Source organism: Argiope bruennichi, chromosome 6 (genome assembly GCF_947563725.1).
Source record: "Argiope bruennichi chromosome 6, qqArgBrue1.1, whole genome shotgun sequence".
In the NCBI taxonomy this organism is placed as follows: Eukaryota; Metazoa; Arthropoda; class Arachnida; order Araneae; family Araneidae; genus Argiope; species Argiope bruennichi.
Genome location: NC_079156.1, coordinates 83574263 through 83600865, shown reverse-complemented (window position 1 = coordinate 83600865; position 26603 = coordinate 83574263). Strand labels below are relative to the sequence as shown.

Genomic DNA, 26603 nt, shown 5'->3' with positions numbered 1-26603 from the left:
TTACATAAGAATAAAGTTTTCATATTAGGATCAGAAACCGTTTCAATAATGCAGTGACATTATTAAAGGTTTAATTCCTATGAGAAGCTTGAATTTTTCATTTCAATGAGTAAATGTATTGGCCATCTCAGTTTTCTGATTTTTGGGTTATCTATGCAATGAAAATAAGAACTCGACATTCTTATTTTAGTTTTTTAAATTCACATCAAAGATTGCTCTTTGTTGCGAATTAAAAAAAATAGATAACTACAAGAAATAATACAGAACAATCTTCTGGACCTGGCTTAATAAATATAAATAGGCTGGAATAATTTAGTATATATCTCGTATAAACATTCACTTTATACTGCATTACTATATATGAAATAATCACTGTACTTTAAGTGCATTCTTTAATATGGTGTTCTGTAAAGTCGTAAGATTCCAAGGATAGATATTGGCATGAAATTACTTTATAACTGATAAAGTAGGTAACTTATCTTATATAGTTAAATATTTTTACATAGATTATCTCTATATGAATATTTTATTTATGTGCATATGAATAATATAAATAACATATGATATAAATAACATGTGCATATGAATAATATAAATAATCATTTGTAACTTGGTTTAGGAGAGATGTGGTCTCTGATCCAATTGATAAGTTCTAATGAAACTTCATAGTTATCTTAGTGTCATTTAACTTTAAGGTAATCTACTAAACTTGTAAAAGTTGTGACAAGTTTTAAATCATTGGAAGTAATTCATTACCTAATCTTCATTAATTTGAAATGTTTTCAGTTATATTTCAGCCATTAAAATGCTAGTTTTGCTTACAAGAAGTAACCTGAATAGATTATCTGACCTTTCTACGAGTCTATAACTTTAGAGAATACATCGTTTTGAAATAAGTTATATGCTCCTTTAACTGTTGGTAAATATTTAATAAAAATACAGCAAAAGATAATGCATTTTGACTTTATAAAGATAATTCACATTTATGACAAATTAGAAAAACGGTATTAAATAGAAACTAAAATAGTTTATCTCCTCGTGGCAGTTTAACTTTTGAACTTTTTTTTCTTATGAACAAATTTTAAAAAGATGTATTTTTATATATACTTTTTAATTTAATGTCAATATTTTTGACTGAATTTTGCTTTTAGAAAAATATTGTTCTTATAGTTTTTAGAATTTTGAGAATACAAATCATACAGAATTCTATTAACTTGAGCTCTAAAGTCTAAGAAAAATAAACTTCTGTTTGATTTAAGTTTTTAAAATGAAAATTGCAATAGCTTTTTTTTGTATTGTTTCCAAACTAGTTTTAGATATAGTTTTAAAATTGGTTAATATTTATTTTTTGAAAATTTTTAAATCTGAATATTTGTTATTCAGAATAATCATTCGTAGTCTTCATTTTTTAGAGCACATAACATTTTTTATTTGGTCTTAAAATGTATCGTCATTAATGCTAATTACCAAAATAAATTGCTATCTACAAAGAAAAACTAGAAGCTTGTCAATGTACAAATATGCCTAAAGCCAGACGTGTTCAGTTGTATAGAAATAAAATATTAGTGTAAAAGTTTTCTCAATTATTTTGTTCTATTATATAGATTATTTAAGGTTTTTACTCTTACAAATTTATTTTATTGATGCTTATTTAAAATTATAAGCAGTTGTCTTGGTACACTTATATACAAAATGACTAAATTGTATAAATATAAATGACTTTTTTTGCTTTAAATGTTTTATCAAAAAATGTATGATGTATTGAACTGTATATGAATTTCATTATTTAAAAGAAATCTTTAAAGAATATTTATTCCTAGTTTTTAGAATTTATATTCAAAATTGTAGGAATACAGGTTAACATAATTAGAAAGTAGAGGGCAGAATAGTTCTAGGTTTAAAATCTGATTTATTTTAATAAAGATAAATTATGCATATAAGTTTAATGCATGTTAAATGTAATATAAAGAGCCAAATATTGTAGTGTGAGCATTTAAAGGAAGTGTGCCAACTCTGGTCATATTATCCGATTGACATTAAAAATTAATGCACAGCCTAATATTGCCTGCCTTTGTGTTCCTTAATGCTGTGGTGTTTTTTTTTTTAGTTAACAAACTGAAATATTCAGATTTTGAAAGAAAAAAAAAATTCTTACTTATTTAGAGTATTCAAAATTTATTTAATCAATTTATTTAATCAAAAATAAACCAATAATATATTAGATATTATTGGTTTATTTAATCAATAAACCAATAATATCTAATATATTATTGGTTTATTTTTAACAGTAACATTTAAAGCATAATTTTCAACAGAGGATCAAAAATTGTTTTCTGTAAAGAATGTTTTTCCGACAAGGTTTATTAATCTTTATTATAACTGTGAGGAAAATGAAATTTAAAATAACATGTTAGCAATGAAATAAGAAAATTCTAATAGTTTTTTGAATTCTTGGAAGATGCACTTGACTACTTTTAAAATGGTTGATAGTTTTTTAGTCATAGCACATAGTTTTAGAATTGAAAATAATAAATTTATATAGAATAAAGTGTGAAGAGTCAAAATTCATGCTCTTGAGAGTGTGAATTTCCAATATCATTAGAAGTGCAAGCTCTATACCACTTTCTGCCAATAAAGAAAATAGTTGCCTATGTTTAATGAATTAAGATAAAACCTATATATTTGTGTTTCTGAATAGAATGCCGTTTGTTTTCCAATAGATTACTAAATCATTGAAAAAATCAACTAGAATTTTTTAAATATATTTGAATTAATAAAGTTACAATTATTCATCAATATTTTAATACTGCTTTTACTACTTATACAAGCTTTGTAAGTAATTTATAAATTGTTTAATTTTTAAAATTATTTCTAGGTTCTCAAGGTGGAGACAGCAGGGGCCATATATGCTGCCAAAGTCCTGTTGGACCCAGATACCAAGGAGGCTGATATCCTCGGAGAGAAAGCCATTCTTGACAAGCTTGGAGGGTCGCCAAATAGGGTATTAAAAAATCTTCCACATTCTAATACTTCTATAAAACGGCTTCAATTCAAATCATACAATTTTAATCATGGATAATTAAACTTATTCTTTCTAACATACTGCATTTTTAATTAGCATCCTGCTAATTTGTATTTTATTGTATTTTGTCAGGAGAAACTGAACAAAGAATAAATCGAATTATTAAATTATTTTAATATCAGTGCTTCCAATAACTTTTATCAATGTATTTTAAATATATCTATCGTAGAAGGGGTAGGTGGGGATAAAATGATATATTTCGCAAATAGTTGGGATTATTCTTGAAGTGAATATATAAAAGGACTGACATTTTTATAATAAGCTGTAACAAAGGCATCATTTGCTAGTTTTAAATTTTGATATTTCTACACAATTTGAAAAATTGCTTATATTTCGGTTTTTTAAATTTGAATTATATTTTAAACTCAGTCTAAAAGAAGGTATTTTGTTTATATATTTGTTCAAAATTTAGGTTTAAATCAACAATTCCAACTATAGTGATGTACAAATGTTTTATAAATTACAATTAAATATTTTGTTGATGTATGATAGTTTTGTTTAAAATTAGTTTCCTTTAGATAATACATTATTAAACCTTCACAAGTATGTTATTTCGTAATATTCTATATTTAAAAAAAATCAGCCTAGTGAACTTTCTCTGAACTTTTAGGACTATTTACTGGCATTATATCAGCTAATTGCCTTGTGCTCTGCACTAAAATTTATCCTAATTTTCTATATTCTAAATAATACTTGTAAAACTAAAAATATTATATTTTAATAGTATTCTGGTAAAATTATTCTTCATTTGTCGATAATTATACATATCTTCATCTTTCTTGTAAATTAGTTGCTCATTTGCATTAGCTGTACAATGCCAGAGGTTTCCTGTTGATATCATATGCTCAGATGATGAGTTGCTTCATTCTTGAACAGTTGCTTCATTCTTGCAGTTATAATAAAAACTAAATATCTTATATTCATTGGCATTAGTACGCTTATTACAAATTTTGTCTTTCTGTAAAGTAACCATTTGTAAGATGTTATTTTCTCAGAGAAACAGAATAGAAACAGAATAGTCATTCATAGTCAGCAACCCTGTATATTTTTGACTTCTTTCAAAATGAATGAATTTGCTTACCTGATAAACTAAAAGATAAATTTACTTTGTAGAGAACTATTCAAGATATTTTAATATTTCAGTGTTAAATGAAATGGGTGCCTGCTGAAATGGTTTGTTGGCATCTTAATTTAGATTTCGATTTTGATTGAAAATTGAATGTGTGGATTTTATTATATATATATGTATAAAACAATGTCATAACTACTTTGCCAACAGAGCTAGCTTATAAAGTTGTATGTTTATATGTAATTTATAAGATTATGCATTTTCTCAATAATTGTGGGAATGACGTAAGGTAAATTGACATGTAAATTAACTATCGAACCAATACCTTATTCAGACCAGGTTGGATATTCTTATTTTTCAGTGTTGCATTGATGTATCACGCTCTTTAATCAATTGCATCTTAAATCAATTAATCAAGAACTTCATTGCTTTTGCTTATTTTAATACTTTTTGTTCATTACTTTTACTATTGACGTCAGTGAATAGGAAGTGACTTTTTTGTGTAAATATAATAAAACATTCATAATCCTTTTGATTCTAATTCTGTTTTTAAAAACAAATTCATCAATCCTCTTTTCCTAGAAAGTGTTAATGAAAGTACTTATCACGTACATTTTATATTAGAAGAAATTTATTGAAAATCAGTTGGCTAAAATTCAATAAATAGGAGTGGCTTGCTTTGTTTTACATTTGCTTCATGTATAAATGTATTGAGAGAACATATATATTTTTAAATTTGGGATGTCATTGCAGTAGATTGAATGTTTTTGGCTTTTAATATCTAACATTAAAGAATAAACATTTTTGAATTGATCTTCAGTTTCTAAGTGATTTTAAAGCAATTGTAGAAATGGATATCATTTGAATATCAAAATAAATGTCATACATATCAAAATTAACATTTTTGTAAATGAATCTAGGCTTTAATATTTCTGAAAACTTTGAATATGCCAGTTTTTTTTTTTTTTCTGAATAAATGTGAGCAAAGATGTTTATAATGACCATTTGCATATTAAAGCTTTTCAGATGTGCTTCTTAAAATAATGCAAAAAATGCTTAAACTTATTTCCTATCACTTAGGAAATTATATGCACATATCTTTAGTATTTGTCATTTTATGTTTACAGTATTGGTTTATATTTGTAAATTACTATAATCAATTACATTATTTTAAAAAAAATAGATGCATGATTGAAAAAATTATTCAAAATGCTTTAAGGTAGTTCGTTGAACCTGGTATATAGTTCTTTGATAGGTGCTCACTAAGTTTTCAAAATTTTAGACATTTTTAATCATGAATTACTAAAAATTGTAACTTCCTCTCATTTCCAGAGGATATTCCATAGAAACCATACTTGCATCCATTTAAGATTTAAAAAATAAACTTCTGTGGTAATTTTGTTTGCTTATAATTTTAAGTAGTTTTAAAAACTATTTTAGATGTATTTTACAATAAGCAATTTTAGATCTTGGATTTTGTCATGCATGTTATGGTATGAAGTTTTTGCATACATTATCTCTATGCACAATGAAAAATAAATTTTTAAAATAAAAGTTGATTAAACAAATGTGTTATAGACAATAAGTTTGAATCTCATTAAAATATTTTCCTAAATATATCGTATTTAATTTATTGCAAATATATATATATATATATGTATTCCAGAGATTCCAGTTTATCTGCATTCTAAATATTTCCTGATCACATGAACTTTGCTCATGTGATCAGGAAATACTCATACTCGCTCATTTGCTTTAACTTCTGGCTTACATAAGATTTTAATTTTCCCTTGACAACTTTAAAATGTACAAAACCAAAGCACTGTCTACATTTATATCCTTCCAAAATACTTTTTTACAGCCTTATTTAACTACATTTAGCCTTCCTTTTCAGACTACATCTTTACAGTTTTTACCACAGAAATCCTAATAGGTAAAAATTGTTTGCATAATATCATGAATAAATATTAAACTGCTTCTCTCGATAACAAATTGTTTTGCATACATGTAAATGTTAATTTTTCCCCAAGAAATTACAAAAACACTTGTGCAGTATACATGTAAATGTATAGGATCAAAATTTTTTTTAATGCAGTCATATTCTTTTTAAATAGTGAATCGTGTATACAAAATTAGTTCTATCAAGGTCTATAACAGTGAGAAATGATTATGTGTTAAAAGAGCAATGCAAATATTATAAGTTGATTTTAAATTCATGCAAGAAAACATATAAAATTATCTCATGGACATTTTTTCTTACTTGCAGCAACTCTTCATCCATATGTATGATTGGTTTTCTTCTGAGGATTCATATATTCAGATATATGAATATATGAAAATGGATCTCCGAATGTATCTGGGGCAGTCTGACATCTTTTCAATGACAGATGCGAAGAAGATCCTTCGTCAGCTTCTCCAGGCTTTATGCCAACTGCGGGTAAAGTAATCTGACAAAAATTTAATGTTTGAAATAAATTTTTATTTTTTTCAAATAATATAAAGTTTATTTTCTAGTAATCCTCAATTTTTAACTTTAACTATTAGTGGTGTAGTAAGGGAGGGGAAGGGACAGGGAGTTTATGGATGTCTCTAGTCCTGGAATTCAGTGGTAGCATGAATATAGACCTGTTACTTCTTAAATTTACATATAAGGCGGCAACATAAATGCTTCAAATGGCTTTAACATTTAAAAAAATTGCTAATAGTGATGGTAAACAGATATATTATGCCCTTAGCATACCAGCCATTGCTATACCATCGTTTATATTTTTGCAACTCTTTTATACTCTTACAATTTAAATGTCACCTTTTTCATCATTTTCTAACCAATATTTTGATTGTTTTTCTTTCCTTTATTTTGAGTCTCTGAATATTTAATGTTTATAACAGAATCACTTGTAATTTTTCAAAATGGATTTTTTTCAATTCTAGAAAATAGCATATTTTAATATGAATCAGTTATTAAATGTTTTATGTAAAAATTAATAATAATCATTTTTCAATTATCAGATAATATCTGTTTAATTTACTATATTGAACTCAAATAGAATATTATTAAAATGAGCTAAAACAGTGGTTTATTCATATAAAATTGTTGGATTTGTTTTAATTAATGAAATATTCTGTTTTTTTGTCTAAGTCTTTAAATTATTTATATTTTTGATTTATTTTGTGGTTTTAGTGCTTTTAATTTATATAATAAGTGTCTATGATAATGAAAATAACTTTTTTGTAGTTTGTTCCCTTTAAACTATTGATTCAGTTTTAATTTATGGACGAAAACATGACACATAAGAGATTAAAGAATTTACTTTGCTATACTATATTGAATACTATACTGAATTGAATACAATACTATACGGGTACTATATTGAATATTAATCACTAAAACAGCAGTTTAATTAAAACAAATTAAAAATTTTTGTATGAATAATGAAATATTCTACTTTTTTAACTAAGTTTTTAAATTCTTCATATTTTACTTTGTGGCTTTAGTCCTTTTAATTTTTATATTAAATGTCTATGATAATAAAAATAACTTTTTTTTTGTTTTTGTATTGTTCCTTTGAACTATTAATGCAGTTACAATTATGTACAGAAATGTGAAATGTAAAAAAATTTAAGTTTATTTTTCTATTTATCTTCATTTTACTAGCATTAAGTTATATTTTTAAGTCAACACTTAAGAAGTATGAAGTTTAAACTTTAATTTTGTGAGGGCCAAAGATAACTTCAATTTTTCAAATGAAAATTTCAGTTTAGAAATTTTTATAGATGTGATCTTTTCTATGGATAATTTGTTTTTAAGGCTTGCTTTTAATACAAGATCTGTTCTTTATAAAGCATGGTTTTGCTATTGGTATTCATTGTAGTTAATGCACATTTTATTTCAAATCCTTTTTTTTTTGAGTTCCTTACATTTACTATTTCTATCTGCTTTTTTATTGTGAAACGATGCTTTTATTAATTTGTTCATAAGTTATTTTGGGTTTTTTTATGTATATTTAATGGAGATTATAAGTTTAAGCCAGGCTCTCCTGCTTCTAATCAAAACATTTACCTTCTAATTAAGTGAATATTTCCTTAATCAGTTTGGTTATGAAAAAACAGCTAATATTTTTTAGTGGATATTGTTAAAATAAAGAATGAGACTAAAAATTTCTAGCAAAATTTTACTTTTGATTATATGATATTTTAGAATGAATTGTTGATTGAATTGTTCATTACAGCTCAATGCAAAAGAATAAGTTGCATATTTTTCACAAATTATTCTTTCTAAAGAAAGACTATTAAAACGATATTGAATTTTTCTAATGAAGCATGGAATAACTTGGCAAATTCAAAATTATAGATTCTTTACTTAGAAAAGATTCCTTTCATTAAATAGTAAATAAATTAATCATCAAATAATTCATTAAAGGTTATTCTAGTTAAAGTTTTTTGATTAAAATGTATTTTTACTATTTTGTTCTCATAGCATTGAAATATCATGCAAAATATTTTTTTTTTGTTGAAATAATAATAAATTGATCTTTTATCCATCAGTTAATAATATATTAAAGGAATTTTGCAATAGTTATAAACGTGATTCCGAGGTTAAAATTCTAGTTTTCATGGGTGATCCATAAATCTAGAAGTAAAATATAGTGGAAATATTTGAAATGGAAATGATAATAAAATAATAACTGTTCTTAAAATTATCAATTTAGTATAAATTCTATGAACCTTACTTAAATTATTATAATTGATTAATTAATTTTAATATTTGGAGCTTTACATGTTGACATTAACTTGCCTTTTCATGCTGTCAATTCTTTATAAAAAATTAGACCAAACAACTGAATTTCTGATATTTTGCTTATAAAAATGATACTAAAATTATTTTTCTGTATTCTTTTCTAATATATACATACTTTTCCTAATGCATTTGGGTTTATAATTTCTATATGATGAAAAGGAATTCATGCACCTAATTTTTTCAATAAAAGTAATATTTATTGTGCTTACTAATAATCTAAAACTATAGAAGCAATTAATATTTTATATTAAAAAATTTGAATTTTTCTCAAAGTCGGTGTATTTACTTTTACATGAGTAAAAATTACTTTTATGGTGTTAAGAATTTCTTTTTCAAGATGAATATTTGGATTTTCATAGCAGTAAACAAAACAGTAATTTTTTTAATGAGAAAATATTGTTGAATCTTATTGAAATGATAGACTTATTTTTAGAGATTAGATCATTTCATTATTACTTTTTATGGTTCTTTATTTGGCTTTTAAGTGACACATCCATCAGAAAAAAGTGTATTTTATATTATGTGTAATCTAAATTTTGTCTTGTTTGTCAGTGTTTGGAAAATGTCTTGGAATAGTATTAGTCCTTTATTGTGACTGTTATTGGTGCGATTAACCAAATTCTGGTTCAACGATAAATCATTGAGCAATATCAATAGATTAATGTGTTATTAATAATCACATATTTTTATAAATGACATCTTTGCTATTTTTTTTTTGGGGGGGGGGAGACTTTTCACTGACAGGTGGTTTATTAAAGGTGCTATATTTAGGATGATAGAATTTCTTGCAATGCCACTGAATTTAGATTTGACTTTAAAAAGCTACTGATTGGCAGATAGTAAATGTTTTTTATAAGTTTATTGCCTATGTTGTATGTCGTAAATATTCTGTACTTTTATTAAAAAAATTAGTTCAAGAACTTAAATGCTTTTTTGTAGGAGTTTTCCATCATCCACGCAGACCTAAAGCCGGAGAACATTGTCATTGATGACAGGACTTTGGCCCTGAAAGTGATTGACTTTGGTGGGAGTCATTTCACTTCCCAACTTGAGAACCATACCAAAATAGCCACCCGTTGTTACAGGTGAGTTTAACTGAAATTTATATGGCAAAGAAATGTCAAATATTGTGAGGTAGCTAGAACAAAAATATTACATAATTCCTTTTATAGAAATGTTATGAAATGTATATTAAAATAACTGAAGTATTTAAATTTTTATCTGTGTATACAGTTCTAAATTTGCTTTAATTCAGTGATCAGTCTTGTAGATAACCTACATTTAAAGATAAAATTAGGTTGCTCCTACCTTACCCCATATAAATTAAATGTAATGTGTTAAAATCTAAAATTTTGATAATTCTAATTTTTTATTCAATTTATTTCATTTTGTAAAGATGAATTTTATTAACTATTTCTCGCTTGCTTCCTGTAGGAAAATTTTGTACTGTTATGTTCTTAATGACAATGATCTATTTTAATATTTTCAGAATCAATGGTGGGCAGCTTGTAGTGACTTTGGCTTATAATAAATCTAATTTTAAAATAGACAAAGTAAATTAAAATTACTATACTACATAAATAACTTTAATTCTTTCAGAAAAATTCCAATAGTTCCAAAACATGTTACGTTTGACCTCATTCTTTAAAACATATTTGATTGGATTGAAAATTATTTTATGGACATAAAAATTGAAATTAATTAGAAAATGTTCCAAAATCTTAATTCTTTCAATTTTAACTGCATCATAAATATAACTGCACCGTATCACAACTGTTCCTTTACAAGATACCTAATGGATCAGAAGATAAGACTCGCTATGCGAGTATCATTTTTCTTTCCAGCTGTACTGATTTTAATATCGGATTGCTTTTGTATCCTCTTAAATTTAATCCCTTTCCTTTATAAATATTTACTTCTAATAATTTTGATTACTTCTTGAAGCAAAACATTGTACAATAATTGTTGAATTCCATTTCATCATTTTGCATTCAAGCATTGTTAATTTGAATTCTCTTGTTGCTTGTTTTAATTTATTCTATTTATGTTGCATCAATTGAAATTGATGCCTTGTACCTTTTCTTTTGACAATATTAAGATATTTTTATCATATTATGAAAAGTCTCTTGGAATTTGTGGCATATTTGCATTGTTTGAATAACTGATAATCTTTTTCTGTTTATTCATGGTTTGTTCTATTTTAAGATATCTAGCAATGAAAAAGAAACTGTCAATCAAAATTTTTTAATATATTGATTTTTCCTGACTGTATATTTTTTGGTAAGCATTGAATCAAAAATAACATGTAGTTCTGTCTTTATTAGAAATGCTAATGGTTCTGCATGTTTGATATTTTTCTGAAATTATGAGACCTATTGTTATACCAATGAAAAGGAAGACCTGATATATCATTTTTTACCATTTTTTTTTCTCGATTAAAAATTCTTGAATATTTAAAAATTGCAACTCATTATTTATAAGGCTCCCTAAAATATGAAGTTATGCATCATTGCTTGAAGCTATTTGCTTTGGTTTTAAGAATTTATTTTAAAGACGAAAATGTTGAAAATATATTGGAGAAAATGAGAAATTTTCTAAAATTGGAAATGATTTTATTGTATTTCTCATTGTTTTTAATTTACTCTATGTAGAAATGTTATATTTCCTAGGTGTAAAATGGACTAGTAAAAATTTTTATCTATAGTTTTTGAATTTAAAGTGAATAAAGTTGTGGTAATTCTAAAAACCATTACATTTTTTTTTCTCTCTTAGGGCTCCTGAAGTTATATTAGGTGCTCCATATGGGATGCCTATTGACATGTGGGCATTTGGTTGCATTGCAGGCGAAATGCTCGCTAACAGAATCTTGTATCCTGGCGAGAATAATGCTGAAATGGTAAATTCTTATATTGACCTTTATTTCTTTAAAGTCATAATTAAAAATATTATAGGAAAGAATTTATTTTTGTGAATTTTAATGAAATTTACTAGAATCCTCCCCCCCCTCCATTTTTTAGATTAAAAACGTCAAATTTTCTATAGTCATGGGTATTCTTCATTAAAAAATATTCGATTAGAGTGTAAATGTGAAATTTTTTGCAAGAATGTTTTTTTTAAAAAAAAATCTGAGTTATTGTTATAGTCCAGTGATCTTTTTGAGCACATGTGTAAAGATCAAACTAGATTTATAATATAAAGACAAATAATCAGTATCTTTTGTCTAGTTGATTTACCAGACTTTAATTAGGATGAAAATATTTCCAAAACATCCAATATCATGGCATTGCAGATATAGTCCAAAAGTCTTCAGATCTGAATTTGATCCTCATTATTATCAGAATTTAACTTTTGCTTATGTTCTGATGCAACTGTTGTAACAATAATGAATTTCAGTTTTGTCCCTGCTTCTAGATATTCCACCTGTCTTACTTACCTAATAAAATCACTCCCTAATTATATTGTACCTTATAGTGTCAAGATTTTTGCCAACAGTTGTTGTAATCACTTGATGCTACTGTTTTTCGTTCTGTTTTAGAAATATTCCACTCAACCTTATGAATAAGATTATGCTTGCTTAATCCACACACGAGTTGACTTGAACCGACTGTTAATTTAAAAGTAATGAAAGGACAAAAAAATATCAGTTTTAATGGTGTTTAATAGTGAAAGCTGGTTGCTTTTATTTATTATGCTCCATGAATTAACATAAGAGCAATTCTTGACACTAGTATATCAAATTCTAAGTAAACCATATTCAATTTTAATTGGTTGAACTATGCTTTTTAACCTCTAGCTTACGGGTGGTACAACTGCTATACCAGCAACCTGTTTGAATTTCGTTCACCCGCTTGAACTTTCCAGCTGAATTGCCTTGTAAAATCCCTTCTTTTTGTCACACTCCTTGGGTTTAGGAGATTTCATTCAGCAGTTGTTATAATCATTGTTGACGCTAGCAAATCTTGTGAACCCTGCTTTGGCGACATTTTTTTTTTTTTTTTTTTAAGTAACATTCCTAAGATGTAAAGAATGAGTTTGCATAATTTCATTTGTGAGTAGTACTCGATTGAAAACTTTCGTCTTTTCTCCGGTTCCTTAATTTTTTAACTTCATAAATTCCTTAATACTTTAACGTAATTTTGTAACTTTATAATATTTGTTTATAATTGGACCCATCTATTCATCTAAATATTTAAACCAATAATTTATTTGAAAGAATTTACTAAATATTTGAACAATAAGAATTGAGGTTTCATTTCAGACGGATTAATATTATGAAGGCAATCAACATCCTAGTTACTTTGCTCCCATTCATTACAAATGATGCAGAAAAACTAAATAGAACCTCGTATTTGTTCTTTTTTCGTCCTGTCGTTATATTTTACATTGAAAAGTGACAAAACACTGTTTTGTCTTCATGCTTATCCCCCCCCCCCTGACTGGAGCCTTGGTCATATATAATTCCCAGTCACTAATGTATTAGTCTAACACAGTATTAAAGAATCAGTGTCTTATAATTTTTTTTTCCAGCTTTAAATTTTAATACTTGAACTGGGTATATTCCTGCTGAAAATAATTTTGGTTTTGATTTTTAAGTAAGCTGTTGGTTTCTTTATTTTTCATGATTCATGGAAATGATTAATTTAATAATTTATAATTAATCATTCATTAAAAGTTATAATTCTAATTTTAAAATATTGAAAGAGGTTGTTAAAATCTATCAAAAATTAGTAGTGTTTCTATATCAGAAGAGAAATATTAAAGACTTCATTTCAATCCACTGAAAAGTTACTACACACTTTAAATTATTCTGGAAATATTTGTTTAAATAACAAAATAAAGAAGCTGCATAAAGTCAGGAATTCTAGATTTAATTTTTAAACACTTCTATAAGGTAATCTAAATCAGCTGCTATTATTTAATAATGAATGCTGATCATTTAGAATGCCAGTTTTATTTTTTAAGGTTTTTAAAAATTTTATGCTATCTACTTTTCAGCATATTATCAGAATGAAATCTTGTGTATCGATTTCTAAATAAACCATATCTAATCTTACTTTTTTAATTCTTTCATCTGGTGATTACCTACATATCAGTAAATTTTTTTGCAGAAAAATAACTTTTTGTTATAATTCAGTTATTGATTGTCTACAAAAGTGAGCATATTCTTCACAGATACTACACTGCTATGAGTAATTGAAATTCACTCTCTCTCTCAAAAAAAAAACTATAAATTGTAAGAAACGACAATAGAATAGGAAAAAGTTACTAGTAATTATATTAGAAATCGTTCGAACTATGTTAGGAAACAATATTATATTCGATTCCTGTGAGTGCAATATATTTATATCAAAACATTCAAAGATATTTTAATCTACAAAACCGATAATTGTTATCTGTTATGCATAAAGAAATGGGAATTTTTTAAAAGGAAATATAAATAATTAGGATTTTTAGGCATGATATATTGTCACATTTTATCAAAATTGACGAATAACATAACAAAATTTGCAATGTGTTCAAGCTGTATAACAAATTTACAGCTTCATTAATGCTTGAGAAATTTAATTACAAATATAACTGAAAAATTGACAATATTTTGTTTAATATGCTAAATAACTATATAGAAGTTTTACAATTTATTTAATACAGTATTTAATTCAATACTTTCTCCTGCAGAATTTGTAAACTAATCTTTCAGAAAAAAAATAAAACTGCGATAGATTTTTCTTGAGTTCAGACGGAATAAAAACCGTAAAAAAAGCAACCTGGTTACGACGGAGAGGACAGATGACCAATTACCACTATGGCTGGCTGAAATCGAAAAGGCTATTTTCAACAATCGCCTTTAAAAAAAAGGGGGAAACATCTAGCTTTACTCACTGAATGCCCATATTCAAAGTAACTTTTCTGCATTTGGGTTTCAGAAGCTTAAAAGTTAAACTAATTAGTTACATTTTAGTACATTTTTTTAATAGGAAATATAATTTCTTATGTCTTTACAAAACTCTAACTGCTTTTTTCAAAAATAATACATCCAATGAATAAAAATTAACAGTAAAATATTAAATTTCATGTATACATATATATTAGTAATTTAATGGAAAACTGTTATTATACAGAAAGGTCGCTCTATGTTAAGTAGAAATATATTTTATTTCTTTGTGCATTATACTAATAATAAAGCATTTAAATTTGCCTCGGATTTCTTAAATAGCAGAAGTATATACTCTATGTGATGCATAAATTGGGAAGTGAATATAATTTAAAACAATACAAGCAATTAGAATCTCAAAAGTATTATATGCAAATCATCTTGTTTATCGATTGGTTCAATCTCTAAAAGAACTAAAAATTAGTAATCTTTCATTGTTTTAGAAATTTATTAAATATTAAATACCTTTCAATATTCTAAACAGTAACATTGATTATAAAATTGAAACTTCATTTAATGTGCCAAATAATTATATAACTTATAACTTAAATTTATTCAACATTGGAATATTTAATTTAACCTTCAAAAGCAGTAACTATTTTTTAAGGGAAGGATGAAATAAAGTTGATGCATAGCCCCATCTAGGGATAAGATGTAACAAATCCATTAAACAATTAGCTTACTATGGAAAGGCCAGATTAGGGCAGAACGAGTTTAACAAAATCCAGTGAGAAAATAAGGAAAGAGTTTCTCATTGAGAGCCCTCATGTAGAAAAACTTTCCAGAACTCCAAGTTCCTGAAAGCTAAAGTCTAATGTAATGTATTTCTGTTCTCAAAAGTTAATTACTGTTTCTATTATATTCAAAACTAATTTTCATTCATTACTTAAATCAGCTAGATTAAATAATTTCTAATGATTTTATAGACTATATTTATTGAAAATGCTAGATTCTTATTAAGAGTATTTATCACATTTTTCATTTCAGTTGGCATTATTTCAAAAATCTCACCGAGTATGGGATACAGATCTGCTGGAATCTGGAAGATTAACATCAGAATTTTTTTGTAAAATTGGAGGTGAATTTATTCTTCGGGTAATTGTTCAAACATCTTTTGAAGTTTTTGAAATATAACTTTACCTGTTTTAGATCATACTTATATTTAATTGCATTTGTATATAACCAATTGATTACAAGCTGAAGATAAATTTGCTAAAAATTCAGTTTTATTTTCATAACTCTTTTTCAACTGATTTATTCTATTTGCATGTGGGATTTAATTTAAACTATTTACTATTTAAAGTAGGGGAAAACAATCCCAAAAGTGAATTAAGAGACAGACTAAATTCAAATCTTGTCACATTATTTAATGGCATTTGAACCTTGGAGACTAAATGGCTTGATGGGAAAATAAGGCATTCTGTGCTTTCTTTTGTTGAGATGCAGTGTTTCATTTAATTTCATGATTAGGCATGATTTCTATACTTATTAAGAATCATGCAATTCTTTTAACTCAGTAAACAACATTAAATTATATTTCGTAGAAATGTATTATCATTCTGAATAGTACAAATCTCGACAACTTCCCTCAGGCAGCAATAAAGGCATATTTGTTTTGTGGTGAACCTTATAAGCCATATAACAGCTACGAAACATGGATAATTACTTCTGTCTTGTGGTCTTGTTACTGGGCTGCGAACCTCAAGCTCCCAGGTTCTATCCTAGTTTATAACAATCCGCTACATTGGTGACCTCGGACGATGAACCTTCAACTTTCGTACAGCTGTTGTGGCGCCATCTGCCCACAGCAACACAGTCATGACTCATTTTACGCAACAGCAACTACTCACCCACACACACTCGCCATAATGTTTGGCGCTACTCAAATGTTCAAATGGATACAAGCGCATTAGACTCAACAGTTAATACATTGCCACTCAACAGCCATATCGTTCGTCTCTTCTCCGGCTCACTGGAGGGAGAGTACTGTTGTGAACCTTATAAGCCAGATAACCACTATGAAACACGAGTAATTACTTTTGTCTTGTGGTCTTGTTACTCGGCTGCGAACCACAGATTCTATCCTTGCTCATAACAAGTCAGCTACAGTTTCCTTATGAAGGGAAAGGCATACCTTTTTTCGTCAGTATCTTATTCATTTCCAGAGACATCAGAAGCGAAATTTGAAATGTTTTACAGCTGCATTTATTCACTTTTTGAAAAATTTGTAATTTTGAGATGAAGGTTTTTCATAATGAATGACAAATTCATCAAAATATTTTGTATTAACTTGATTTATAAATATGAAAATACCACAACTTAATTTTAACCTATCAATTTTATTATTTTCTGCTGAAACTAAGTAAATCTTGATGATAAACAAGAATGAGGAATGCTAGGAAAATGATTCCTGGATTTTACTTTTTAATTAGATATTGCTGAGTTTATTTGCCTTTATCTGCATGAAGTTAAAATTCAAATTTATTGAATGTTTATTAGATTATTAAATATTAGAAGTGAGAATTTAAGTTATGCCAAAAGATATAGTATAAGTATATACTCAGCACTGATTGAATGATTATATGCTATGTGGACTTTCTAATAATCATTATCAAACTTGTAGCCATTAATCTCATTATATGGAATTTTCTTAGAATTTTTATTTACATCTCTTATTATTTGTAATCACACTTGTGAAGGTTATACTTTCTCTCAAACATTTACTATACTGAAATGAATTTAAAACAATGTTTATTTATACTGACTTATTGAAAGGATATTTATATAAATCCTTAGATATAATTTTTTTCTTTTGAAGTTTCACATTTAGTTTTTAGAATTTCTATTGAATGCAGGAGGTTAGAAGAAGCAAATTTAGGTTCATGTAAAATATTTTAATTGTAAAGCTAATTTTTTATTCTTCGTGATGTTAATAAATTATATAAAATTAAGAATGAATAGTATTCAGCTTGGTATATTGTTTTTATCCTTTCTTTATAGATTAAATCTTGGGTAGGTTTCTAAAGAATTTTTTTTGTTGTACTAAACATACTTTTTCTTTTCCTTTTGGTTTAGGAGAAGTACCTTTTAACCTTTTGCCACAATGAATTGAGGCAAATAATTTAGTTTAGAAATATGTGAGCTTTTGTTCTTAAGATATTAATTGGATGATTGAGTTATAATATCAAATCTTGATACCATATTGCTCAGACTACTGAACAGCTATATACCTAGAATAGCTGAATTTAATTCCTACACCTTATTACTATTGCTTGGGTTGAACAGATCTTAAAAAGACCATGTGGTGGGGAATATTTAACTGTACTTTAATAATAAAGCGTTAAATTATATATTTCATTTTACTCTTTTAGAATTCAGAAATAGATGATCTAGTAGGACCTCTAAACCGAATTGCCTTCAGTGTAAGTGAAATTAAATTTTTGTTGGATTATAATTTTGAAGGATACTAACAATGCAATGTAATGGATACTAATTGAATGATTATTCATTTTTTTAATGTATGAAAATTTATAGCAGGTAGAATTTTATTTTTTAATAAAATTGAAAGATTTAAAATGAGATAAGTGCAGGCTAATCAGATGTGCAAATTTTGAATTCCTTGTATATAGATTCTAAACTGCTTATCATGAAGTGTCATAAAAGAATGAAATAATTTAGTCCTTTCAATAAATGAAAAGGTAATATTTAATAAGTCTCTTTTAAAGTAACTTTTTTTGCTAAAGATTGAAACTGTCACTTTTGGCTTTTTACAATGATCTGATCACTCCTCAACTTTTATTCTTTTTACAAACTAAAATCATTTAATTACTGGAAGTTTTAAACCTTTATTTTTGCATTATCTATATTAAACATGGCAAATTTCATTTAAACAAGTCTTACAAAGTATAATTATACAAGTAATTGATGATTTTATTTTCGTGTGTTTGTTAACTGCTGTTTGATGTATTAATATATTTCATGTTATCAATTAGGTTCCAGATCATGAATTCACCCGCAAGGAAACATTGAATAGAATTCATCTGAGTGAAGTGGTCAAGGGCTGTCTGGCACTTCATCCCAGTTCACGGATGAAGCCAGATACAGCTCTTGACGCAGACTTTTTTAAAGCTGATGAAAGGTATATTTCTTAGGTATTTTCTGTTATTCCGGTTTTAAAACTAAATGTATCCAGTGGTATATTCCTAACTATGCAGCTGCTAAGGCTACTAAATTGAAAAGGAGATTTCAGACAGATCAATATTAAAAAAATTAACATGATTATTGAAGCTGAAGCTTGTTTTTAAGCTGTTAATTATTTATGTGGAATGTGTATTTTTTAATAAAATATTTATTTTGTTATTTGATAATATTGATAAAATGAGTTTAATTAAATAAAAATTATAATTAATGACAAGTCAACAAGTCAAAACAAATTATCAAAAAGTTTATATACTATGAAATAAAAGTAACTGACAAATATATGCAATGGAATGTTTTTATGAGTGAGTTTGAATTTCATAACATTAAAAATTCTTTCAAATTGTGAGTTATTTTTTAAATTAAAAAAACATTGCATAGAAATAAGTTTTCTTGAGTTTTAAGGTAATATAAAAACTCTTTATGACAGAATAGTTTTTGAAGATATTGTCCTCGATTTCTATAGGTGAATCATGGCAAATATGGTTTAGTCTATTTTCATGCTTGATGAAATTTTGTTGCTCATTTTTGTTCCCTTTTGATAATAGAATAGTTTTTGATGTTTCTTATCCAGATCATTTCTAATATTAAACTTCATTTATTAGTGAAGCATTAAATTGAGTGTAGTTGTAAAAATGTTCAATAAAGCAGTCTGAAATTGTCGATAGTGATTTGTTTACATTTTACTGCTGCTGTTCTCTAAAGTGTAATAAGTGGTTTCTGTGCCATGTAAATTAGATATATAATTTTTAAAAATACAGTTTCTATGAATAATAAAATATTAGGATAATATTAATATACTCTCAAGTAATTGTCTGATCCTTAATTTTTTCTTGTATTCTTTTACAATATTTACAAATACCAGATTTGTAAATGGGATGTAATGAGTCAAAATAAAAGCATGAAAATATATTTTTAAAATATTTAATTTTTTTTGCTTTTCTAAACTAATGAGTTGAAATTTGATGCTGATCAATTAAGATTATTTAAAATAAGGTTCTAGATTTGTAAAGTGTTTAAATTTTCCACTGAGTGAATGATGGCTATTTTCTAAATGCACTCTTAATATACTTAAAAATTATATCTTGTATTGAGTTCTAATCTTTGAATACTTTATTTCAAGATAATTTGTTAAATATCAGTATCTGATAGACAATTACCATTAAAATTTAATTTTCTTCAGAAGCTGCAAAGAATAATTGATGTAAATTGTAAAACTAAATCTTGAATTATCTGTCAGAGCAGAATTTTTGATAATTAATTTACAGGAAATTTAAATGTGAATTTAAACTAAAGTTTATTTTAATGCAAATTATTTTCTTTTTTGGTTTGAGTTATGTTTTAGATTCGTCACTTGCAAAAAAAATTTAAATACTCAGAAATGTTTGGTTTTTTTTTTAATTTTTTTACTATTTAACTTTTGATATCGATGATTTGATGTAATTTAATAATTAAATTTTGATATTTCTTTTTTTTGCAGTAATCGGAATTTCCCTGAAAACCAAGAGGTAAGTCCTTTCAAAAGAATGGATTAAAAATTATTTTGTTTGATTTGAAAATCAATTTGAATGAAAGATTTGAAATGAAAATCTGAGATTAGTTTTTGTTTAAAATGAATTTATAATATAAAATATTTTCAGGTTGCACAGGAGCAAAGACATGCAGCTAGAGGACCAAGGACTCCTCCCAGGTCCAGGACACCTGCTAGACACAGGAGCAGAAGCCCTATTAATATCTCTTCTGATAATTAAAACATTCATCTTATGTGTATTAAGGTAAAAATGTACAAAAAAAAATTGAATTGATAGAATTCTGTAAAATTTTTTATTTACATCCAGGTATTTAGCATCTTAATTTTTTTTTTAAATCTTGATAAACTTCTAAAAAAATTTCTTGTAAAATTTATGTTTATATGTACATACACTGTATTTTATTTGAATAAGTTGTAAATTAATTTAACCATGTTAACTTTTATTTCCTTTTTATTGTATTACTTATTATATTCATTTTTATTGTATTGTATTTCCATTTTATTTATTGGAATCTCCACTGATATCTGATTCATCTGTTTCAATGGTAAATTACCTTACTATAATTATTCGCATAACATATTGTGAAACTTGTTTCTGTCATGATCCTTTAATGGTAAATTTACTTTCCCTTAATGGTAAATTTACTGACTTTTTTAATCATTTTTAGTTTAATCTTTGAATCTACAGAAATCAAACTGTAGTATAATTTGCAAGGATATTACAATATTTGAATTGTAAGGTACCAAAGATTTCATCCTACTGGAATGGTTTGTACATGTCTAGTTCAGAACATACATGTCATAATTCTCTCAAAATTCGGATGTTAAAAACAATGCATGGAATACTTTGTTTAAAGAATTAAAAGTAAATGTCGACCTTCAATATATGGTAAGATGTTGAACAGATTTTTGATGTACTGTTTCCAAGCACGAAATTTTGTATCCCTGCCATCTAGATGTAGAATAAAATGAAAGTTAAATTATTGCTATATTGAAGACAATTTGCAATTACTTGCTTAAGAACTTGTTCTGAAATGAGACATATTTTAAAATTTGAATAATACCTGAATTTAATAAGCTATCAAAACAAGCACACCCCCCTTTTGCCTACATTATTTTACTATTAAAAGTGTTCGATTTTAAATCTACAGAGGTGACTCGACTTTGTTATGTGGACGAATTGGGCATTAGAATCAGGCAACAAACTTTCGATTTTATTTGACAGCAACGAATCTGACTATGTACAATTCCTAGTAGTTTTAAGAATTTTTATTTTTAGCATTTGTTTTTCTGCCATCAATCATTAAACTAATCACTTTGTTTCTTATTTTTTCTATATGTCATCTGTTGCTTTAAATCTGTTATAAATTTTAAACAAGAATATATTTCAATAGTTAATCACTGTGGCTTTTTAAAAGGGTGCTATTGTAATTATTACAGTTACAAATTTGAAAGGTTTCTTCAATCATTGTTTATGAATGGAAATTTATATAAATATGTGAAGTTCTTGTGTTTTTGCAACTTTTATCCTGATATAAATCTCATTAAATGTAAGAAATACTGACAACTTAAGTTCGAAGTTTTCTTTTGGTTAAGGGTTTTAAAGCTTGGATGTTTGTCAAATATTACATCCAGATAAGTGACTGCATATTCTAGGAGATGTTTTTTTTCCTGGTGCAAGTAGGTTTCTTGTCCAAGTAAATAAGACTGCTTCATATGTGTTATTCATATTTGTTGCTTATCTATTTGCTGTAGGTGTTTTTCATTAATTTTTCAGCTGGGTTATGCATAGAATAGTTATCATCAATGAAGAGCTTAAGCTTTTCAGGGATGTTGTTCATAAAGATATTAAAGCCTGTTGGACTGATTTCTGAACTGTAAACCACAAGTTTTGATATTCTTTTTGAGTGAAGGGACCTTTAATTCCCTCCATGCATATCTTATACAGTAGATAGGATGACATTAATTGAACAATGCCATTAAGTATTTTCATTTTGTTGTCAGTGAAATTGATCAAAAGTTTGAGTAAATATCCAGCTCTAGTATCAAAACTGAATCCCTGCCTTATTTTTTTTTCAATCATTCTTTAATTATTTTACTATTAAGAATTCTCTGAAATTAAATGATCTGGAGCAATGAGATTTTATACATTCAATAAATCTAACAGTGATGATGGGTCTTGTAGTTATCTGGTTGACTTGGAATTTTGCCTCGCTTATGAACTGTAACAATTGCTGTGTTCTATTTTGCTGTGAAGTATTTTAATTTCAGTACAGATTGGATATTTTTGGTTAGTCGGGACATATGCTTGAGAGGCAGAGAGAGTGAAACAAAAGTTTAAACTATATTTTAATGGCACTGATCTTTGCTTTTCTATTTTTAAGTGTTATGATACAGCTAATGACTTTGAAAGCAAGGCAAGATTTGGTTTTATATCTAACATCCGTCTGTTAAAATTCTTTAGACGTTTCTTTGTAATATGGAAGGATACTCACAAAAATTATTTCAGAACAGAAGTTTCAGGCTGTAGGCAATTTCTACAGCTGTTGATCTCAAATTGAGCTGATGTATTTGATCCAATGATTGATGGCATTTTAAATTCTTTACTTTCATTGAGCCTACACATTGAGCCATCATCAGGTGTGAGTTCTTTTATTTCAAAATGTTAGAGAAATGATTTTGTACTCTTATAGTACTTTTTTATTTGTCCCTGAGATCACAACTGGTCTTCTAAATTATGCATATAGTTGCTTCTTTTTAATAATCTGATTTGACATCTATAGAAAAATTATATATAGCTATTTTTTTTTTTTTTCTTTTTTAATCTCTGAACTTCAGTGTCAAGTTTTTCCAAATTTAGTTGGAATAGAAGTTGTTTAGATTGGATATATATATTCAGTTTGGAGATCAGTCTCTCTCCCCCCCCCCCGAAAAAAAAAGAACGAAAACGGAATGACTTGAAGACAAATGAATTCAGGAGAGAAAAATATGCTTGCACGTTTTGCCATTGTAAAGTAAATTGAGGCATTTACACAATCCAAAATACTGTTAACTTTTTGAATAATTTTTGCTCATCCAGCTTGCATGTACATTTTAGCCAAATTTAAATTTTTTCGATTTGGTAATAAATTCTTTGTATTTCTTCATTTCAATTTAAATGACAATCTGTCCTAATCTATAAAAAGTTTTTATATTTTTAATAATGCAAATAACTTGTATTTTTTTAAAAAATGAATAATATGTGCTATTCATGCATAAGTTATTAAAATAACTTCATATAATATTAGCTGTCTGGAATAGGAAAAATCATGTCCACATTATACAGCTTAAAATGTGAAATAATATTTATAAAAATGGGATATAAATTCAACTTTCTTACAAATTGAGTCGTTGTACAGAATAGCTCAATAAAATAAGGCAAGAATATAGAAGAGCAAAACATACTATTCTCATTATGTACAAAAATAATGATCCTCACAGAAAATGTGAAAGATGTAGAAATGTGTCTTGTTATTTCTGTTACCTCAATGTTTTATATTTACAAAAATTTATTTGGCGCATCCATCAAACTAAATAACAAATTCGTAAACGATTTATATCATTGGAATAAACAATTATAGTAATTTATTGACTGAAATCCACCCAACAGCATTTTTCTTAGCATTGGGCATAATTCACATTGCTGTACCCTTTTTCTATGATAGAAAAGCTTTGCTGGCTCTCATCAGCACTACTACAATTATTTCAAGAATTTTATATTAAATTTTTTAACAGCCATTTTACCAAAAACTTGCATGCTGTAAGTTTTTAGTTCTCTACAATTTTTTGATCCATTATATACTTACGATTTTTAATACCATGGTTTAATCATGAACTTGTTTAAATTTCCAATTTTGTGATTCTGCTTGTCAAACTGTGATATATATTTTTTGTATAATTATATACTTACGATTTTTAATACCATAGTTTAATCATGAACTTGTTTAAATATTCAATCAATTTTGTGTTTTGTTGTTCTACCTGTCAAACTGTGATATATTTTTTTACTTTGTGAATTGACCTTTTGTTGCTGGTATTTTTACACTATAACAAAACCTGTTGTATTTAGATTTATTTTTGTAATATTTTATAAGTGCAATGTGAAAAGAGTACAACTGTATATTTTAGTCCATCCCGAATAAAAATTTTCATGTTATTTGTTTGCTTTCTTTTTTTTTTTCTTATGTGTGTGTGTGTGTATTTTGTTTTTAAACCAGAACATTAGGAGTAAGTGTTTTTTGCATATAACTATATACTAATAAACGATTTAATCATTAAAATATTAAATTATTGTAAAATGCTATTTTATTATGCATTTGTTATTAAAATCATTGTTTTAATACATATTCATTAAATTCTTGCAATTGGTTTTTTAGTTTTGTATTTAATAATTAGCGAACTAAGAAAGTCTTTAACTTACGTTTTTCAATTTGTTTTATTTAACATAATCTTTTTGGATCTATTTCAATTTCTAAATATGGTTGATCGCAACTTGGGTAGAGCAATTTATTTACATATCTATTTGTAAATAAATTGAAAGAAATGAAACTATTGATAAAAATGATTTGCTATGATAGAAGTGAAACTGTTATAATGCAATGCATTTTGAAGGTATTTTCTAGCGTTTTTTCTTTTATAAGTAACTCAGCAATGATGTCAGAATCTGAAACAATTCGTATTATATAGTGTGCAGTCATTTAAGCAGGAACGAGATTATATAAATATAAGTTACTGTCTGAACTGTTGCAAACTTAAATGCCATTTGGTGGAGAAAATGTCAAATTCTGTGTGTGCATATGTATATGTAATATACATTTCACTTTGAGTAAAAGTTATGAATCGTAAGAGAATCGGGAATAATATCAGATTGGTTTGATCCATCTTTTACTAAAATAGAAGATATTTTGCTTCCCCAATCTAATATTTTTCTATTTTATAAACCTCATAGAATATTTTTAAATGTTTAAAATTTAAAAAAAAGAGGGTTAAATATATAAAAATCTATTACATTTAAATGGGGCCAGAAATTTTAATATATTTTCTTATACGCGGTATGAAAAATAAATCCTTGAGTAATTTTCTTTGTTCATTCAAATTTTATGAAAGTTTGTCAAAACTGATATTTTTAATTTTAAAGGACTCCCTAACTACGAGACATTCGCGTGAATTTGTTTCCAAGATATTTCAATAATGTTACTCATTTTCTTAACTAATAAGATTATGGATAGTGAAATAATTAGTTTTAAATAATCATTTGAAATATAAACTTAAAAGTGAATGCAAAATTATAAAGCACGAATTATTTTGCCATTTTTTTTCGAATTTATAAAGTTTATTTCGAATTCATAATTTTTATCTGCAAAGATTTTTCAACAAATTTTCGCTTGAAATATTTCACTTATGGAAATATATTTGTTTACTAATAATATACTGTTATTACAATGAAAACGAGTACGCCACATTCAGTTAATCGCTCTCGTTATTACGTTTTCCCCTTTCTCCTAATTTATTTTAATGCTCATACCTATAAATCGTTACAACACCACATTTATGTGATCTTGCAGCGTTTTCTTTTTCATCAGAGGCAACGCATTAAAAATTCAAATGCAACTGTTGTATTTGTCTTTTCCATCCAACCGAGATTGCCAAATGACAGGCTCTTGCATTTCAGTCTCTCTTCTCAGTCTTGTATATCAATTGGCATTAATTCTCTATATAAGTAGAAAGCGATTGTAACAGGTATAGAAATAGACTGAAATCAATGTATCCTTCCTCAGTGACACGACAGCGCCGGGTGAGCTCTGGCCTTAAGAATTTTCTTCCAGGCCTCTCTTTTCTTGGCCATGGTCTTATAGTTAATCACTCTTTAAAGTGGCGAAATTCCCATCTAAGGTTGGGTCGACCCCTAGTTCTTGTTCCAGTGGGCTTGGCCAGGAATATTTTTTGCGTTGTACG

The 26603-nt window shown here is 26.6% G+C and overlaps 1 protein-coding gene across 1 annotated transcript in view; it reads left to right on the top strand.

The window, feature by feature from the left end:
* The window catches only part of LOC129972217 (uncharacterized), a 29795-nt gene extending 8884 nt beyond the window's left edge, over window positions 1–20911 (top strand). The window contains exons 4-12 of the mRNA XM_056086256.1: window positions 2876–3001; window positions 6418–6588; window positions 9889–10034; window positions 11722–11845; window positions 15869–15976; window positions 18253–18303; window positions 18874–19019; window positions 20559–20586; window positions 20719–20911. Coding sequence (XP_055942231.1) covers window positions 6433–6588; window positions 9889–10034; window positions 11722–11845; window positions 15869–15976; window positions 18253–18303; window positions 18874–19019; window positions 20559–20586; window positions 20719–20829 — 870 coding nt within the window. The 5' untranslated portion in view covers window positions 2876–3001; window positions 6418–6432 and the 3' untranslated portion in view covers window positions 20830–20911. The remainder of the gene's footprint in view (window positions 1–2875; window positions 3002–6417; window positions 6589–9888; window positions 10035–11721; window positions 11846–15868; window positions 15977–18252; window positions 18304–18873; window positions 19020–20558; window positions 20587–20718) is intronic.
* The last annotated feature ends 5692 nt before the right edge of the window (window positions 20912–26603 follow it).